At 42.5% G+C, this 20,619-nt stretch overlaps 1 protein-coding gene across 2 annotated transcripts in view; it reads left to right on the plus strand.

The window, feature by feature from the left end:
- LOC115646112 (dynein heavy chain 5, axonemal-like) overlaps positions 1-20,619 on the plus strand; it is a 297,132-nt gene that overhangs the window by 153,464 nt on the left and 123,049 nt on the right. For both annotated transcript variants that reach the window (XM_030551608.1, XM_030551609.1), the window contains 7 exons: positions 730-919; positions 4,031-4,248; positions 5,510-5,821; positions 10,133-10,222; positions 10,318-10,554; positions 17,062-17,229; positions 20,187-20,393. In XM_030551608.1, the coding sequence (XP_030407468.1) occupies positions 730-919; positions 4,031-4,248; positions 5,510-5,821; positions 10,133-10,222; positions 10,318-10,554; positions 17,062-17,229; positions 20,187-20,393 (1,422 nt within the window). The remainder of the gene's footprint in view (positions 1-729; positions 920-4,030; positions 4,249-5,509; positions 5,822-10,132; positions 10,223-10,317; positions 10,555-17,061; positions 17,230-20,186; positions 20,394-20,619) is intronic.

Below are 20,619 nucleotides of genomic sequence, written 5' to 3' on the forward strand. Positions count from 1 at the left end.
GAATGGAAAGGAGAGCAAACAAAAGAGAGAGGGAAAAAGAGCACATTGAATTAACATTTCATCTATCATTTTAGATCCCTATTAATTCAGAAATTCAATTTACACTAATTCTTGGCAATCTGCCTTTTCAAACATCATAATAACCAGAATGACGTATAGTGAGTGGGCTGTTTTGAAGTAGCTAAGGAATGCTTACCTATTCTATTCTCTTTCACCACTACCCTCTTCTATCCAAAGAATTCTTCGTTTTTTCCATTTTGCTGTAGCTAGAAGATTATAGTGTGTGTAACCTCTGCGAAAGTACACAAACACCCGATTCACAATTAACTGTTTATTTAGCTAATTCATGCACATTTTTAAACCACAGTCTAGATTATAATGATTTATAGAGGAAAAAAATCAGACTTCAAGAGAAGTAGTAAGGAGAAATCTAGCCTGTTTGTCTAAATGCCTAATAGATGGAGAGATTTTCAAGAATTGTACTAAAATTTAAACATTTACATAAATTTTAAGTGAATATTTAATTTAGAAATTCCTATCTATGGCTAAATTGCTTGAGTCATTTTAATAACGTACATCCACTCATAATTTTCACGTTTGTTTTAGAGAAGATATCTATTTTACTACTGTCTTTTAAATAACATATTCTTACAGATTGTTTGTCATTACAATAATAATTAATTTCAAAGAATAAATAATTGGGGTTTTTTCCTACTTTTTAATTGACAGGTTGATGAAGATGAACCTTTATTTATGAGTCTGATTAACGACCTGTTCCCTGGAATTACTCTTGATAAGGTCGAGTATCCTGAATTAGAGTCGGCCATTCGGAAAGAGACGGAGAATGCTGGGCTTATTCATCATCCTCCGTGGATTCTTAAGCTTATTCAACTGTATGAAACTCAGCGAGTCCGACATGGTTAGCATGCCAAATGAGGGTTTCATACTCCGTTATAGCAGTAAAGGCTTTTATATTTCTTTTCTACAAATTGTAGATTTTTTTCATTAATAATGTATTTTGAAACTAAACAGATGTCGTTTTTAAAGCCTCATTAGATATTTTTATGAGAAAATTGTTAAGAATAATTTTTATCATAAGCAAAGAGCCCACCTTGTCCTCATAATATTGACAATTTAGCTGTAGTATGTCTTTTTATGGGAAATCGGTGTGTGGCCTTGAGACGAACTGAAGTTTCTAAGGGGGAAATTAGAATGCAGAGTAAAAATGTATTTTATTTCCCCCCCTTCTTGCCAAACTCAGAAATTGCTGATTTTGCTCAGTATCCTGAAAAGAGTCAAATTCAGGCAGATTCTAATTAGGGCCCTTTTCAGCTCAAAAGGTAAATGTTTCCTATAGTTATGAGCATGTTAAAGAGGTTGCAAGTGAAACCATCTTGAATCCTTAACTGTAATGGGTACTACCACATGTCTGTTGTACTTCCAAACACCATTAGGACTTCTCTGTTCAATGTTGGTCACTTCAGTTGAAGAAAGATAGAATAGAAATTGATCCAGTCCATAGAGGGGTAACAAAGACAGTGGTACAGCCAGATTTACAAATGATGGGAGATTGCAAACACCAGAATTAGCCTGGAAAGTAAAAGAGATAAAGGGAATCTGATTAAATTTGTCAAGATTTATGAAAGGATTTGTGAAGGATGATCCTTTTTATGCTTTCTCATAGTAAATGAATCAGGGATCACTATCTTAAACTAATACCCTGGTGCATTTAGAACAAATAAGAAGAGATATTTCTTCACAAAGCATATTTAAATCTGTGGTCTTCACTGTCTCAAAAAGTCAGCTCACATATTATGGCTGGTTAAATGAAAGAGCTGAATAATGTTATGGCTAATAATGTTTCTTCTTAATTCATTGGTCTAATGCAGAATGAAATTCTGGGGCCCATATAATACCCTCTTGGGGCAATACCAATGTGAGGGCCAGGGAACCCTCAAGGTTCCCCTTGTGGAATTTCCTTTGAATTTTACTCTTTGAATGTGGGATTTGTGTCCAACTGCAAGAAACTAGACATTCACCCACAAACATCATAATTCCCCTGAGATCCACACAGATCCTCAGGATCCATGGAGGGCAGAGGGCCTGCTGTTCAGTGCCTCCATATTGAGTCACGGCTCCTGAAGCTCTGGCCCAGCTCCCTGGCAGTGCAGCTCCAAAGGAAGCTGTGAGATCTGCTATCAGAGACTCCCTTGCAGATGTTTGGCCTTGTAACACTCCTTTTAGGCAGTTTGCCGAGGCAGAGAGGCACCACTGGAAAGTTAACATCATCTTTACCTGTGTTAACTTTCCACTGCTAATTTTATGAAGTGGAGGGGAGACAGGTATATTCCCTTAGCTCCAACTCCTCCCGATTCCCTTACCACTCATGGAACTTCAGATCTATGAGAGCTCTCCAGGGGCCCCAGAGAGAAGTGGTAACAGTGCTGTAGAGGTAATTGTTCTCTTTTACAGGGAGAGAGGGAGATGAGTGCATGTTTAGAGCTCCTCTGTGCGCAGATCCTAAAGGCATGCTCTGCTCTGTGGGCCTGGTCCAAAGCTCATTGGAGTCAGTGGAGAATCTCTCTCTAACTGCAGTGGTTTTGGCTCAGATCTTATGTTCCTAATATAGGGCTGGATCCTGCTCAGTTCTGAGCACCTCCTATGAGATATTGAACACATATAACTCCTATTCCTTTTAGAGGGAGTCGCAATCACTCTGCATTATGCATGCTTGGGTCCATAATGTTGGTCAGAAGGTCTATGCTACTAAATCCCTCCATAACTTTGCATCCGAGATTTTCAAAGTCACCTATGGGATTTTGGTAACATACAAAAGCCAGTATGTGAACATTTCAACCTCCCTGGGCATTCTATAACAGATTTAAAGTAACTCTTCTTGAAAAAAAAACCCTTCAGAAACAGACTTCAAAGAGAAACAGCAGAACTAAAATTCATTTGCAAATTTAACACCATTAATTTGGGCTTGAATAGGGACTGGGAGTGGCTGGCTCATTGCAAAAGCAGCTTTGCGTCTCCTGGAATTGACACCTACTCATCTATTATTGGGAGTGGACTACATCCACTCTGATCGAATTGGCCCTGTCAACACTGGTTCTCCACTTTTGAGGTACTCCAGTCTCTTGTCATTATATAATGCTTGCATCTGTTACTTTCACTCCATGCATCTGAAGAAGTGAGGTTTTATACCCACGAAAGCTTATGCCCAAATAAATCTGTTAGTCTTTAAGGTGCCATCAGATTCCTTGTTGTTTTTGTGGATACAGACTAACGTGGCTACCCCCTGTTACTTTGGCATTTTGATGCTCAATTTCCATTGCAATTAATAGGAAATGAGCGTCCAAATCTCTAGGTGGCTTTGAAAATCTCAGCCTGAATGTCCCATCTGCTTTCAAACTATGTCATAGTTTCTTGGCGCACAGCTTTATTGATTTAATATAAAGTAACTGAGTAGGATCAGCTATAGCCTAATTTTAATGTATTGTTTAAGAACTCAGTTGGCAACATGAGTATAAACTGATGAAGTAACAAGTTTGTCTGTTACTTAAGAGAAATATATCAAAAACGTTTTCATGGTTTATGCAAGTGTATGTTTTTGTTCCTTGTACTCCGGGAAGAATTGCTCGGTTTTGTATATCGCTTGGAACAACTCTTTCTTGTAAAAGATATTTAAAAATGATTGTTTTTGTTTACCACCAGTCAATTGAGTGTCACCACATATGAACATCAAAAGGCAGCTGTGTTTTCCAATTAGACAAAGGAACAGCACTGCCTAAGGGAGGATAAAGAGCCACATTGGCTTGCCTAGCAGAATAAATCAGGCATTTATGAAAACCTTTAATAAGACATTTAAAAAAATTCATTTCAGTCAACATCAAGAAAGTGGAATGAAAAACATCTTTTTTAAATTTAGTTTTAATTTAAAAAAAGCAAGATTCTGATGCAATGCATCATTAAATTGGGGTCTGACATTTAGGCATTTTATTTTAAAAGAAGTCTCTGTCTTTTTAAGGTATGATGACTCTGGGTCCGACTGGTGCAGGAAAGACAAAATGCATTAATATCTTGATGAAAGCAATGACAGACTGTGGCACTCCTCATAAAGAGATGAGGATGAACCCAAAGGCAATTACAGCTTCCCAGATGTTTGGTACTCTCGATGTTGCTACAAATGATTGGACAGATGGCATTTTCTCTACTTTGTGGAGGAAAACTTTAAAAGCAAAGAAGGTAACTGGATATTATGTTCTGACACCTGATAATAGCATTTAATACTGTTTCTGTAAGGTATTATTACAAAGCAACACATCCCTTTCAATGCTTCATTTATGTGAAGGGTCTTTTTTGATCAAATCAAATCAAATTTGAAAATATAATATTTTAGTTATTGTTTGTGTCGGAGGGCTTGTCTTCACTACTGGGGTAAGTTGACCTAAGTTACGCTACTCCAGCTACATGAATTATGTAGCTCGAATCAATGTAGCTTAGGTTGACATACCCCGGTATCTTCACTGCGCTGCGTAGATGGGAGATGCTCTCTGGTCAACTTACCTTAATCTTCTCGGGGAGGTGGAATACTAGAGTTGACCGGAGAGTGCTTTGCCATCGATTTAGTGGGTCTTCACTAGACCCACTAAATCGACATCCACTGCAATATCCATGGTAGTGAAGACAAGCCCTGAGCACTTAGGAACGTATATAGGGTTACTCTGAAGTACATGCCAGAGATCACTCACCTCCTCAAGCACAGACTTGAGCTTTTGAGGCTGGATCACTGAGCTCTGTAGCATTCTATTTCCTCTTTCATCTTCTATAAACCTTTAGTCCTTCCATTCTTTTCAACTCCCAATGCAAAGTCCTTCAGTGGTTTAATATAGAGACAAAGAGGGGGAACCTGTCCCGCCCACATTTTATGTCCACACCACTCCAGATCAGTAATTATATTGGAGCAATGTAGTTATAGCCTCAGTTGAAAAATGTTGCATACTGATTTCTCCTCTCTCTGCTCAGACCTGCAGACAGTGCTGCCATAGAGCCACATATGTTATGAAGGTTGCATTGTGTTTTATTTAGGCCTTGGAAAATGTGAAAGCTTGATGTGAAAGAATTAGGTATCCTCTGTTAAGAGATGGTAGGTCTGCTCCTGTTCTCACTAAAGTTAATGGAAATTGTTTTCCTCTGCTTCTTTGGGAACAGGATCAGGTCATATGGCTGTCACAGAAAAGCAGCATCTCTCTGTATATAACAACTGAAATTAACTTTTGGTCACTTTGATCAAAAAATCTTTGGTATGACACACAGTAATGAAGTGAGATTTCAAATCACTGGGTAAATAAGGAAAAAAAGAAAGTATTATGATTAATAATAAAGCATTTAGCACCAGATCAGATAATTTGCAAGTCAATGTTTATATAAAGTAATGTATTCTCGTATGTGTTCAAAAAACTATATTTTTGATCATAGTATTTACACTTGTACATGTATATTTTAGGGAGAACACATATGGATAGTTTTGGATGGTCCTGTGGATGCGATATGGATTGAAAATCTGAACTCCGTTCTAGATGATAACAAGACCCTTACTTTGGCTAATGGAGATCGTATTCCAATGTCCCCAAACTGCAAGATTGTTTTTGAGCCCCATAACATTGACAATGCCTCCCCAGCAACAGTATCTCGTAATGGGATGGTCTTCATGAGTTCCTCCGTGTTAGATTGGAGGCCCATTTTAAAGGCGTGGCTGCAAACTTTGCCTGCTACTCACTCTGATGTCCTATGGAACAGCTTTAACAGTGTATTTCAGGTATTAAGGCCAGTACTTGCTACAAAGAAAAATGAATTCCAATCTGCTTATTTAGCATTATTTTTCCTACATTCTGCTCAAGTTGTTTATCCCATTTATTTATTTAATAAAATAAAGAACTGACATGAAGGATAATCACAAAGCATAATGCGGACAAAGAAAGGGCCTATAACAATAGCTAACATAATCTAAATGAAGCAATATTAGGTGGATAATATGGCCACTAATTTGAGTGGCGGGAGGGCTTTTCCTTTGTTTTTATTTTTTTAATCTGTTGGCTGTTTGGAGATAAATTGTTATCTCCATTTGATGATTTTATGCTGCTGGCTGGCAGAATTAATTTGTGCTGCTTGGTGACTGACATGGTTTTTGATATTTTAATTATCACTGGAGTGCTCAGAAGGTTCTAAACGGGCTTTTTTGTTTCTGTTATATTTAAATAAATAAGAAAAAAAATCAGGCCAAAGTCATCCTTGTTGAAGCTCTGTTAACTTCAGTTACAGCAGGGGTGTATTTGATCCATGAAGTCTATATTCTGTAGGACCATGCACTTTTAAGTTAAGACTTGTGTGCATGATATTTTTGACATAGTGTCAAGTATTAAGGGGTAGCCATGTTAGTCTGTATCCACAAAAACAACGAGGAGTCCAGTGACACTTTAAAGACTAACAGATTTATTTGGGCATAAGCTTTCCTGGGTAAAAAAAAACACTTCTTGCATCTGAAGTGGGTTTTTTACCCACGAGAGCTTATGCCCAAATAAATCTCTTAGTCTTTAAGGTGCCATCAAACTCCTCATTGTCTTTAAATTTTTGACATAGCGTCTCTTTATTAAATTATTAGACCTAAATCATGCTGAATCCAAAAAGACCAGAGAGAAAATCCAGAATGTTTTATCCTTCCATACTACAAGTACAAAATGCTGTGTAACTTTCTACAAGATATTCATGAATGAGGCAAAGGCTGGAAATGGACAGAATTCTCATTAATCACCAGGGACAGTCCTACACAATGGTGGACGTATAATAGTCTTACATGTAATAGACCATCTCTGATGCAACCGAAGCTTCATTTTTCTTCATAAAACGTTACTATTGAAAGTTAATGCTGTGTATTCTTTTTGCCTTCGCAATTTTCTTTTCATTTTTTTAGTTGGCACCTGTATTAGCACAACTGAAACTGACCTTTCCTTGCCTTTCTTTTCCTTTCTCACTAGCTGTCTCTTTTGCCAGTTCTCCCTGTTCATTTATCTCAGATTCCATAGTTGTTTTTTTCCCCACCTTTTTCATTTTTGTTGGATTCTACAAGAGAGGTTTTTCTTGTGCTGGCCTTTTGAGCTGTCATTGTAAAAACGTGTTTATAAATATGACAAAAGCAATGACTAATATACTGTTACAATAGCTAGAATGTTAAGAAATGACTTCTCATAGAAACATTTCATCTTAGTTCCTTCCCATTTACATTGAAACCCACTTCTGGCATTACATTCATTTTGCTGTAACCTCCAAAAAGTAATGATCAGACTTAATATTTCCTGCAGCGGTAAGAAAGGTAATTCTTATAATGAATTTTAAAAATATGCTTCCAAAATAATGTATATTTGGGTCAATTTACTGCTACCTTCCCATGATTGTCTTGTATATTTTATGCTATACCTTGTTCTGAAAGCATAATAGCGACATTTTTCAGAAAAAAAATGTATTTTATTAGCCTGAGAGATGGAAAAGCAGTGAAATATAAAGTTTGTTCCCTGCTGAAGGCTATATTTGGAACTATCCAAATGTAAACAAAGCTGTCAGACTGTCAGTTCTCCTTTCACTTTTAATGAGCTATCTTTGCTTCTCAGATAATGTGGGCGATAACACTGATTTTACAGATGGGGATAATACTGATTCCATATACAGATAATTCCTTTTTCTCATATTACTTTTTTCAATATATACAAAATTGGATAAGTAAACTGTATAAGAGAACTTCATAAAATAAAGTGCACTAACAGCAGTTTTCAAGCTTCAAATACAGGATTACTCACATTAGACCCAATATCAATAAAAACACAGATATAAATAACTTATAAATAGGTAACATGTAGAAGAACAGTTTGGATAATGCTGCAGAAGGGAAATATACTCACCAGGGACAGAATCTGTCTTCACTTACCACTTGTACAAAACCACTTAAATTGATGTGAATTAAACTAAATTTGGCTCCAAAATAGGTGAGCAATCAAATGCAGTATTTACAGTTGGTTTACAAGGAACAATCATTTCTGTGATTATAAAGCATTAAAGATCAGTATATAAGGTGAACATTATGCATGAATGAAATCTCAGGGTGAGTTCATAATCAGAAATGTGAATGAGAGTTGCCATATTATTTTGTCTGGCAATTTGTACTAAGCCATAATGTAATGGGACTGCCAAAGTGAATATTGTTATAATTCTTATCATGATAACATTATGTTAGAAGACCAGAAATAATACCAATATTTTAAATGTATTTTCATTATCAAAGGATCCCAAAACTCTTAGATATACAAGAACCACTTCACCCACTACTGAACACATGTGGTGTGGAATTGTAGCAGTTATTTAATAGCAAACGACAATAGTGGACAACGTTTAGGACAGGAAGTGAAGAAGATTACGTATCAGTATGAAACGTTGGGGAAAATGTATCTATTTACTCATTTATAAAATATACACAATTACAAAAGTTCAGCTTTCTGTATAAAATGTAATATAAAGGCCAAAAGAAAAGAGAAGAATAAACTCACAAAAACCTATTTTCAGTAGAATTAAAACTATCTTTGAGGTCTCTTTTTTCCATAGGAATTTTTTCAGTCAGGTTACTGTGACCCTCAGAAGTGTTTTCAAAATACTAAACTTTACTGTCCGTATCTGAAATCCTAACACTAAGCTCTACATGCACATTTCCTCTGTCTGAGTGATAGAGCCTCCTATAACTGATAGAGTTGCTTTTTTGCAAGAGGTAAGCATCTGCGGGAGTTTCTGGATATTGAAGTAATTCGAGGAATCCCACAAAGAGGATGTTCAGTTAGTGGCATTGGTCCTTTTTGTCACAGAATATAAAGCTGTAAAATCTGTTGTTGCTTTGATGTAGGCAACTTGAGCTTCATCGTTTTCTTGCACAATTAGATACAGAGCAATTGTCATCCTGGATCAGACCTAAGGTTCATCTAGTCCAGCATCCTATCTCTGCAGTGGCTAGAAACAGATGCTTCAAAGGAACTTGTAAAAGCACTGCAATAGACAGATGTGAGATGATTTGGTCTCCACATTAGATCTCATCCTGATCTCTGACAGTTGAAGACTAGCATTAGCCTTGGAGCATGAAGTTTAATCTCCCGTCCAAAATTTTTGTTAACATCGTTATGACTCTGGCTATTTTTGTCAATATAAATGTCCAAATCCTTTTTTAAGCAAGCTAAATTCTTGTGGCAGTCAGTTCCACAGACTACACATCTTGAGAAAAAATATTTCCTTTTATCAGAGAATTTGCCACCTTTTAATTTCATTGAATGTCCCCTTGTTCTTGTGTTCTGAGACAGGGAAAACAAAAGTTCCTGATCTAACTTCTCAATGCCATTAATATTTTTATATACTTTTTATCATTTCCTCTTATTATTTCTCCAGTTCCTCTATGTCTAAACAAAATATCCAAATAAATGATAAACTCATTTAAACTATCTTCCTGGAGCTTGCAACCTACTTTCTTCCAGTGTATTGAAAGCATTTAAAAATATAGTAATAGAAATTTATTTGAAGTGCATTAGAAACTATAACACTGATTCTCCTCTCACGTCGGTTTAAACCAAGGACCTCATTGCAGTTACACTAGTGAAAAACCAGCATGAGTGAGGGGAGAATCCTACTCTAGAAAGTAAGGAGATGGTCTAATGTATGTATTGTTATGGCAAGCTTTGTGTTGCTGTCTTCCAACCAAAAAAAAATGGGAACAATAAATGTGCAGAAGATATATGGCAGATCCCCAATGTAACTCAGGAACACTTTCTGAATTGCTCCTTTTGAAAGTTGCTTTATGTAGCCATTCTGAATAATTTCACTGACTGTGATACATCAAAGCTACCTATTTAGGATGTTTGCTAATAGTGACTTCATGTTTTTAATTTGAATGTTCGTACTCACAGAAACTGAAATGAAATGTATTTAAGTCACAGAATAAAGTGATTGAACGCTTGTATTAAAAATAAATCATGGCACTGATTGTTTGTTAGTTTTTTAAATGGGTTTCTTTATACTCAGATGAACTTAATGTTTTTCTTCGCAGGATTTGATTGATTTTGTTTTCACTGCTGTGACACCGAAAATGCCAGTTTTAGAATGCATGTGCATCAAACAAGCTATTGACCTCCTACAGGTAGATATGACATCTGGTTATCTGTCTCTTATTCTGTTATTTGTGCCTGGATATTGTTCAGAGCAGGCAATGGTTACACATTGTCTTTTTTACAGGGTTTATTGGCAGACAGAAATGAGAAGCAGCCCAGCCAAGAGCATTTAGCTCGCTTGTTTGTTTTTGCTATAATGTGGTCAGTAGGAGCTCTTCTGGAATTGGATGACAGAGTGAAAATGGAACTGTTCTTACGGAATCATTCTGTAACACTGGAACTTCCAGCTGTCAATGGAGAAGAAACCATGTTTGAGTTTGGTATTAGTGATTGTGGTCAGTGGGAACACTGGTCAAAGAGGGTTTGTATGCCGTAATTTACTAGTTCTTTCTTTTGAGTAAGCATGATAAATATATTAGACAAGAAAAACATTGTTCTTCTTTGAGTGATTGCTCATATCCATTCCAGTTAGGTGGGCACGCTGTGCGTGCACGTTCATAGGAAGATTTTTACCCTAGCAACTCCGGTGGGCCGGCAGGTCGCCCCCTAGAGTGGCGCCGGCATGGCGCCTGATATATACCCCTGCCAGCCCGCCCGCTCCTCAGTTCCTTCTTACCACCGTGTCGGTCGTTGGAACTGTGGAGCGCGTCATAGCTGTCCTCCACATCCCTAGCTCTCCATTGTCTCATTGTTCTAATAGTTGTATATAGTTATAGTTGTAATTAGAGTTTTTAGTATTAGTTGTTAGTTGTAGTACTTGTTGTTGTAAATAGTTAGCGGGCTTGGGCTCTAGCCCTCCCCCATGCCCGGCGCTGGGCCCATGCCCGGCTCGCCAGGGTTTAAACAGTGCTTGGCCTGCAAGAAGCTGATGCCAACGAGCGATCCCCACGACACCTGCCTGAAGTGCCTTGGGGAATCGCATATCTCTGAAAAGTGCCACATTTGTAAGGTATTTAAGCCAAGAACAAAGAAGGAGAGGGATCAGCACTTAAAGACCCTCTTGATGGAAGCAGCGCCTAACCCTCCAGCCTCGACGCTGAGCGCCGGCTCCGCTCCGGCACTGGACCGCTCCGGCACTGGGAAGACGCCGCAGCACCGACCTTCCCTGGCACCAGGCCCAGAAGCAAGGCCTTCAACGTCTGCCACTCCAGCCAAGCAGACACGGACGGAGCGTCCGGCACCGTCTACTGCCGCAGCACCGATGATAGGGATTCCGTCGAGTCCGGGCCTGAGAGGTCCGTCGAGTCCGGTCCCTCACAGCTCCTCCATAAGATCCGGGGTCGAGCTAGTGGTTCCCTCGACGCCAGAGACATTTGCTTCGGCTCAGGACCTGATTGCTTTGACTGAGCCTACGCTACCTCAACCCCCGGTGCCTCCGGTGCGGGTTCTGCAGTCAAAGGGCAAGCCTACGGCTTGCAAGCTCCATCTCCGGGTTCACCAAGCCAGCACCGATCCCCGTCAAGATCCCGGCACCGTGGACGATCTCGGTCGGGACGCCACTCGCAGTCCCGGCTCCACTCCCCGCGGCGGTACCGGTTGTACTCGCGGCGCCGATTCTCTTCACGGAGGTCCCAGTACTCCCGGCACTGTTCTGGCTCTAGCCACCGCTACCGGCACCGAGATTCCAGAAGCTCCTCCCATCGTCGGCGTTTGACATCCAGGTCGACCTTCCAGCACCGCGCTGGTAGTAGGTCCTGGTCTCGATCCCGGCACCGGTATGACTCCCGGCACCGGTCCCCAGCACCGAGGAGGTCGCCGTCATCTAGACTGAGGGACCCGTATCAGTCCCGTTCGGCTCCACCTTGGCCATGCCGACAGCCGTCTGTCTCCTCTCAGACAGACAGCGCGTACACTATGGACGTGGACAGGCCTGCTGCTCTCTTCCAGGATCCCCCTCCTCAGGAACATGGACCACAGCAGTGGGGCTTCTGGACCCCCTGGGCATATCATCAAGCCCAAGGGCAGCAACAGGTTCCCCCGCGTCCAACAACGTCAGAGCACAGGGCTCCAGAGGCCACACTGTCTCGTCCTCCCCCGTCCCCTGCAGAGGAGGGATTGTCTCACTAGCGGGACCCTGACCTCCCTCCAGAGTCGGAAGCATTACTCCAGACAGAGCATCCTGCAGATCCACTCCTGCCGGGGGTCTCCTCATCATCCTCCCCGGATGAGGCAGTGGCTGGAACAACATCCACCAGCCCTCCTCCGCTCGACCTCAGAGCGCATCAAGACCTCCTCCGGCGCGTGGCGCAAAACATGAATTTACAGGCCGAGGAGGTCTCAGAAATTGAGGATCCGGTGGTGAGCATATTGTCTGCAGATGCTCCCACTCGTGTCGCCCTTCCCTTTATACGGACCATTCAGGCCAATGCCACTACCATCTGGCAGTCGCTGGCATCAGTTCCCCCCGCGGCCTGTGGCGTGGAACGCAAATACATGGTGCCCTCGAAAGGGTACGAGTATCTCTATGTCCACCCACCCCCGTGCTCCCTCGTCGTACAATCTGTGAACGAGAGGGAGCGTCACGGCCAACAGGCCCCGGCACCGAAGTCTAAAGAAGCGAGGCGCATGGCCCTGCTTGGCCGAAAGGTCTATTCTGCGGGCGCTCTCCAACTTCGGGTGTCCAATCAACAAGCTCTCCTTAGCCGCTACACTTACAACACGTGGGCGGCAGCGGACAAATTTAAGGAGTTGCTTCCACAAGATGCGTGTCAGGAGTTTGCGGCAATCCTTGACAAGGGCAAGAAGATGGCACGAACTTCTCTGCAAGCATCCCTTGATGCCACAGATTCAGCCGCCAAAACCCTGGCTTCTGGTGTGACCATGCGCCGGATTTCCTGGCTTCAGGTCTCTGGTCTTCCTCCGGAGCTCCAATACACCATACAGGACCTCCCGTTTGAAGGCCAGGGCCTGTTTTTGGACAAGACCGACCCCAGGCTGCAAAGCCTTAAAGACAATAGGGTCATTATGCTCTCCTTGGGGATGCATACACCAGTCACCCAGCGCAGACCCTTCCGGTCTCAACAGCAGCGTCGCCCCTACCCTCAACCTCGCCAGAGGCAGGACTTCGCCAGACGCCGAAATAGGAACGACCGGCGTAGACAATCAGGCAACCAAGGGGGGCAAAACCAGAGCTCCTCCAAGGCTCCCTCTGGCCCAAAGCCTTCATTTTGAAGGTGCACCCGAGGGCGCTGCACCAGTTTCCCTCCCGGATCCATCCCCGCCCTTCTCCAACCGTCTTTCGTTTTTCCTCCCGGCGTGGTCCCGACTGACATCAGACCGTTGGGTCTTACGCACATTACAAGCTGGATACCATCTTCAGTTTGTTTCGCGCCCTCCCTCCCGCCTCCCTCCTCCGTCCCTCTTCAGGGACCCCTCTCACGAGCAACTCCTTCTTCAGGAGGTGCGGACACTCCTCGACAAAGGAGCCATAGAGGAGGTTCCAGAAGCCGAGCAGGGCAAGGGGTTTTACTCCCATTACTTTCTGATCCCCAAAGCCAAGGGAGGCCTCAGGCCTATCTTCGACCTGCGCGAACTCAACAGATACGTCGTGAAATTGAAGTTCCGTATGGTATCCTTGAGGACCATTATCCCATCCTTGGATCCTGGAGACTGGTATGTTGCCCTCGACGTGCAAGACGCATACTTTCATATAGCCATCTTCCCGACGCACAGATGGTTACTTCGGTTCGTGATCAACCTCTGCCACTATCAGTTCGCGGTCCTCCCGTTCGGCCTCTTCACGGCCCCGAGGGTGTTCACCAAATGTATGGCTGTAGTCGTTGCCCACCTCTGTCGCAGCCGCATACATGTATTTCCGTACCTCAAAGACTGGCTGATTCGGGGATCATCGGAGGCACAAGTCCTCAGCCATGTCCACATGGTCAGCAGTCTCTTCGAGAACTTGGGTCTCATCCTCAATATAGAGAAGTCAACGCTAATCCCCACTCAGAGGATAGAGTTTATCGGAGCACTTCTGGACTCGACTCTGGCCAGAGCCGTTCTTCCTCTAGCAAGGTTCCAGACCTTGACGGCCATTATATGACGACTGCAGTCAGCACCCTTGACCTCCATACGCATGTGCCTAACTCTATTGGGCCACATGGCGGCTTGCACGTTTGTCACATGGTATGCACGGCTGCGCATGAGGCCCCTCCAGTCCTGGCTCATCAGTCAGGACCGTCCGGCCCGGCACCTTCTGGATGCGGTTGTTACCGTTCCCCAGGACATATTAGGTTCCCTGAGGTGGTGGCTGGACCAGTCCATGGTATGTGCGGGGTTGCTGTTCCATCCGCCCCAGCCTTCGGTGTCCCTGTCTTGGAACCCTACGGACACAAGGTCGGTGGTCACTTCACAAATTAGCCCTCCACATCAATGTACGGGAACTGAGGGCAGTCCGCCTTGCTTGCCAAACATTCCATCTTCAACTTCAAGGTCGCTGTGTCTTGGTATTCACCGACAGCACAACGACCATGTATTACATCAACAAGCAGGGCGGCACGAGGTCTTCTGCCCAGTGTCAGGAGACCGTGAGGCTTTGGGATTTCTGCATAGCCCACTCCATTCACCTCATCGCATCCTACCTTCCCGGGGTTCGGAACACGCTGGCGGATCATCTGAGCAGATCCTTCCTTTTCCACGAGTGGTCCCTTCGCCCGGACATTGCCCTTTTGCTCTTCCAGAGGTGGGGATGTCCCCGGATGGACCTCTTCGCTTCCCGAGGGAACAGGAAATGCCAGATGTTCTGCTCCTTTCAAGGCCGGGAACCAGGTTCGGTAGCAGATGCCTTCCTTATCCCGTGGATGACGCATCTGTTCTACGCATTCCCTCCGTTCCCGCTCGTCCACAAGGTCCTTCTGAAGGTGCGCAGGGACAGGGCTCGCTTGATCATGATAGCTCCAGCGTGGCCCAGACAACATTGGTACTCCATGTTGCTGGACCTGTCTCTAGCTGACCCTGTCCCCCTGCCCCTTCACCTGGACCTGATCACTCAGGATCACGGCAGGCTACGTCACCCAGACCTGCAGTCCCTGCACCTCACGGCGTGGCTCTTGAGTGGCTGACCCCGGTCCGAGCTCCGTTGCTATACCCCAGTGCGGCAGGTGCTCCTGGGCAGCAGGAAGCCTTCCACCAGAGCGACTTATTCAGCGAAATGGAAGTGCTTCACCTGCTGGTGTGCGGAACGCAGTCTCCTCCCCACTGAGGTCTCTATTGCCATTATCTTGGACTACATCTGGTCCCTCAAGGAACACGGCCTGGTGATATCATCTCTTCGGGTTCATCTGGCGGCCATCTCCACTTTTCACCCGGGGGAGGATGGCCGATCGGTGTTCTCTCACCCTATGATGACGAGATTCCTTAAAGGCTTGGAGCGTCTCTACCCCCAGGTTCGACGCCCTACCCCTATCTGGGACCTGAACCTAGTTCTCACCCGGCTCATGTCCCCTCCATTTGAGCCATTAGCGACTTGCTCCCTGCTCTGTCTCTCCTGGAAGACTGCCTTCCTGGTGGCCATCACCTCAGCCAGAAGGGTGTCGGAGCTCCGGGCTCTCACCGTAAATCCCCCCTATATGGTGTTCCACAGGGACAAGGTCCAGCTGAGACCGCACCCAGCCTTTCTCCCCAAGGTGGTCTCAGCCTTTCATGTCAACCAGGACATCTTTCTCCGTCTTTTTCCCGAAACCCCACTCGTCCTGCAGGGAACAGTAGCTTCACTCGCTGGACGTCCGTCGAGCGCTTGCGTTTTATATAGAGAGAACCAAGCCGTTCCGCAGAACCCCCCAACTCTTTGTGGCGGTAGCGGAACGGGCCAAGGGGTTACCTGTTTCCTCTCAAAAAATCTCCTCGTGGGTAATGTCCTGTATCCGAGCCTGTTATGACTTAGCTCGTACTCCTCCAGGTCACATGACTGCACACTCTACCAGGGCTCAAGCGTCATCGACAGCTTTCCTTGCCCACGTGCCCATCCAGGAGATCTGTAGGGCAGCGACCTGGTCCTCCGTTCATACTTTCGCTTCCCATTATGCTCTGGTCCAGCAGTCCAGAGATGACGTGGCCTTCGGCTCCGCAGTGCTACACGCCGCGACTTCTCACTCCAACCCCACTGTCTAGGTAAGGCTTGGGATTCACCTAACTTGAATGAATATGAGCAATCACTCGAAGAAAAAAAGATGGTTACTCACCTTTGTAACTATTGTTCTTTGAGATGTGTTGCTCATATCCATTCCACACCCGCCCTCCTTCCCCACTGTTGGAGTAGCCCGCAAGAAGGAACTGAGGAGCGGGCAGGCCGGCAGGGGTATATATCAGGCGCCATGCCGGCGCCACTCTAGGGGGCGACCTGCCGGCCCACCGGAGTTGCTAGGGTAAAAATCTTCCGACGAACGTGCACGCGCGGCGCGCACACCTAACTGGAATGGATATGAGCAGCACATCTCAAAAAACAACAGTTACAATGGTGAGTAACCGTCTTTTTTTCTCTCATTAAAACTTGTAATTTAGTTTGGAAAATTATGCCTAATATATTACCATAATATTCTTTTCTGAAGGAATTTTTCTCCTGACACAAATATTTTGGGTCAGAGATTGGGAACAGACAATGGAAATATTTTGGGAGTGAAACAGGGGAAAAAATCCTGTATTAGCTTTCTCCAGTGCCTATCACCATAATATAATTAAGTTTCCCCAGCAAAGACCAAAGTAGTCTATAAAATGTATAATGGGGTGTGGGGAGTGAAAATACTCCATCTGTCTTGCACCCCATTCAGGAAAGCAGGGGAGCCTACCGACTAAATGCTAATGAACACTCTGCTTTCAAGAAAAAAGGCTAAAGAAAATGTCTAATCTATTGTTTATATTTTTTCTATTTCAGGTACCTAAATATGTTTATCCTAAAGATTCAGTGCCAGAATATACCTCCATCCTAGTTCCAAATGTAGACAATGTCCGAACAGATTTTCTAATGGACACTATCATGAAGCAGGGGAAAGCAGTTCTACTTATTGGAGAGCAGGGAACAGCAAAAACAGTTATGGTTAAGGTACATAGAACAGAAAAAAAATCCTCCCATCTTCATAGTATAGCATCGGTACAAAAATAATTGACCTGATCACGTGTTACACTGAAATGGGCAGGTTGGAAAATATGATTAAATGCCCACCACATTAAATTACAGTAATTCCCACTGAAACATTTTGCCCAATACACACACATTGTAGTTCAGAAAAGGATACATAATAGCTATTTATCATTTTGCTAGTGATGGTCACAAGACCATGACATAATTGTTAGGGAAGTCACCTTTTTTCAGGTGCCGTCTCCAGATTTCTCACGAGAAGCTAGATTAGAGAGCTCGCTAACAGACGGCCTCTGGCTGGAGCATTTCTTATGTTTCTATCCATGCTCTCTCTGTGGCATATGCATGAGCTATCCTTTTGATCCTTTACCCTAACATTATTTGTCCACATAACAAAGACTTTTTTCAGAAGCTAAAAAGGACAGAAATAAAAACTTCTTTCTTCACTTGGAGATTTTTCAGAGGCCAAGTCTAAAAGTTCTTATCTGCCCTCTTCATTGGCTAATAGAAAACCACTTACTGTTCTTTTCTCGGGGAGTAGGGGATGCTACAAGCATTACTCTTAAAGTACCCAATGTTTTGGGGTTTTTTTCATTGATAAAATGCCCCTAGTTAGTCTCATGATCCATGTACAAAATTTAATAACTTACTACATAAGAACCCAAAGTCTAGAAGAAAAGATCTACTTCCAAGTTATAAATTAAGCACCAGTGCACCCTCTAGCTATTCTGCTTCCCCTGGAATGTGAATTTTGAGACCCATCTTAAAGTGGTTTGTACTGATGCCAGTAGCAATTAATACTACTTTTTCAGTTCAGCTGTTGGTGCCACCTTGTGTGCCAATATAATGTCAACTTCTGTTCCTAGCACCATCTGAGAAAACTGTTTTAGCAGCATGAAGGGGAATGGTATGGATGGTGGTCCTGATATCCTACATACTGGAGTTCAGCCAGATGATAACAATCTCCAACCTTCAGCTGCCACTCCCCTCCCTAAAAATACAGAGATCTTATTCCAAGGAGTGACTTAACTCTTATCCATTCTAAACAGAAAAGAATATCCCTTCACAGAGGGATTTATAATTTTAAAAAGCATCAAGATCCATTCAGTCTCATTTCAGATTAAGGATTACAGTAAATTGCCTCTCCAAGTGGTCATCCTCCTCCTCCTTTACTTTACTAATTACCTGCACCTTATAGAAAGGAATTCCTTGTGTTCAGGAATTGCCAAATATGTGCAACTGCTTTCATAAAAAAACAAAACAAAAATATCCGAGTACTTTTTTGAAATGGAAAATTTCAGGAGTTAAACTGAAAATTTGGAAAAGTTCTGTGTGTGAATACATAGTGATGGTTGTAACGAAGGCTGGTTTACAACCTTTATTATAGTAGTTGCTATTGGGAGTTCTACTGTTCTAAAAGTAGAAGGCCTTATTTACACTGCTATAATACAGTGGAGAACAAGGTCCAGAGTCCGGTTAATAATCTGACATTGAAAGTTCCTGTCCTACAGGTGTCAGAAATAATTTTTAACAACATGACTTCTGCAACAGATCTCAGAAGACCCATTTAAGTCAAAACTATTTATTCCATATATATGTATAAGCATTAATTATTTGAGCTATAATTATTCTCACCATGTGAATACTTTGTACTAAAAAAAATGAGACAGGATTCCTTTTGAATTGTTCTTGCATTTGTAATGTTACACAGGCTATTATTAATATCATTAGGAGAGGGATGGGCAGTGAAATGCTCCAGTTCACCAGCTGCCTGTGATGTTCTTCAAATACCCCAACTATGGATGTTTGAGGAACATCATCTTTTTGTGTCTTCGTCAGAAAAAGTGCTTTTAAAAGGCAGCACTTCTGAAAGGGAGATTCTGGTTTTGAGCAGTCAGCAAAATCGAGATCCTAATGTTGTTCATTGAAATAGCTTTTTGGGGATGGAAAATATTTTCCTTTCTGATATAGCTGATTTTCCTTTCTGAAGTACCTTGGTAGTTCTGCTGTTGATCTGATAGTTATAAAATCTGACTAACAGTAAATGCAGAGCTCTAAATATTCTTTGTTCTGAGGTTCTGAAATTGGAGAATTTCTGTTCAACTCTGTTATAAATGTAAGAATGTAAATTATGTTTGGTATTTTCATCCTTATAGGCCAAGTGAATCTTTTAAAACTGTTCAGTTAAAAATACAATTGAAAATCCCAGGTTTTTAATGCAGCATATGTAGAGACTTATCCTTTTAAACAAAATATCAGAAAACAGTTTCCTCCTTAATGTACCTGCCTTGACTTCACTTGATTTCAGGGTTTGTGGATTTCACCTTTGGTACAGTTGGTAATGTTACAAATACTAAAGCAGTGCAGAGCGTTGAACCTCCTTGGCTGCTTAAGATTATCATCAACAGTAGCAGGGATAATATGAGTCTGTGAACTCAGGTCTTTGTAGGCAAAACGCTTTCAGACCTTAACAAAGATTCTCTGCATTATCAGGAAAAGAGAAATATCAGTCTCTTTGATGTGCCTGTTTCTCATTTACATAGGTGCCCCTTTACCTTCAGAAAAAAACGAGTTTAAGATTTATTTGCATTATGTCAAGGGTCGCAACAATTGAAGACATCTGTTAAAACGCTGTAAACTTTAATACTCTCCATGGATTAAGAGATTTTTTGAATTTCAGGTTATAGGCTCATAATGTTTGTTTTAAATAAGCTTCTGTTAATATTTTAAACTAAATAGTAAGTCCAGGATTCTTAAAAGTTGCCATTGATTTTGGTTGCTTCTGTCCATGGGTACCCAATTTGAATTACCTTATGTCTGATTTTTCAGATGGCTGAGCTTCAGTATCTCTCATTGACTTCACCTAGAATTGTGGGTGCTCTGCAGTTCTGAATTACATAAAACATGTGTTTATTTTATAGGGTTATACCAGCAAATATGATCCTGAACTTCATCTGACAAAGCGCTTAAACTTCTCTTCTGCCACTCTGCCAAATATGTTCCAAAGGAGTATAGAAAGCTACATAGATAAGAGAATGGGCACGACCTATGGTCCTCCAGCTGGAAAGAAAATGACCATATTTATTGATGATATTAACATGCCTGTGATTAATGAATGGGGTGATCAGGTGAAAAAATGTTAGCATTAAGTAATAAGTGAATGCAAATGCTTCATGTGTACATAAAGGAGAAGCCAACTTGATATCGTGGTGTTTTTAAGACTTTGAAAATATTTTAAGGAGAACTGAAAATCCATATTTCTTGCTGGGTGTGTTTGCAATAAATACTAGGCCATGTCAACAATGGGGCATTTTGCCTAAAATTCCCAACCATTTGTAGCAATGGTACCACGGG

Source organism: Gopherus evgoodei, chromosome 2 (genome assembly GCF_007399415.2).
Source record: "Gopherus evgoodei ecotype Sinaloan lineage chromosome 2, rGopEvg1_v1.p, whole genome shotgun sequence".
Classification (NCBI taxonomy): Eukaryota; Metazoa; Chordata; order Testudines; family Testudinidae; genus Gopherus; species Gopherus evgoodei.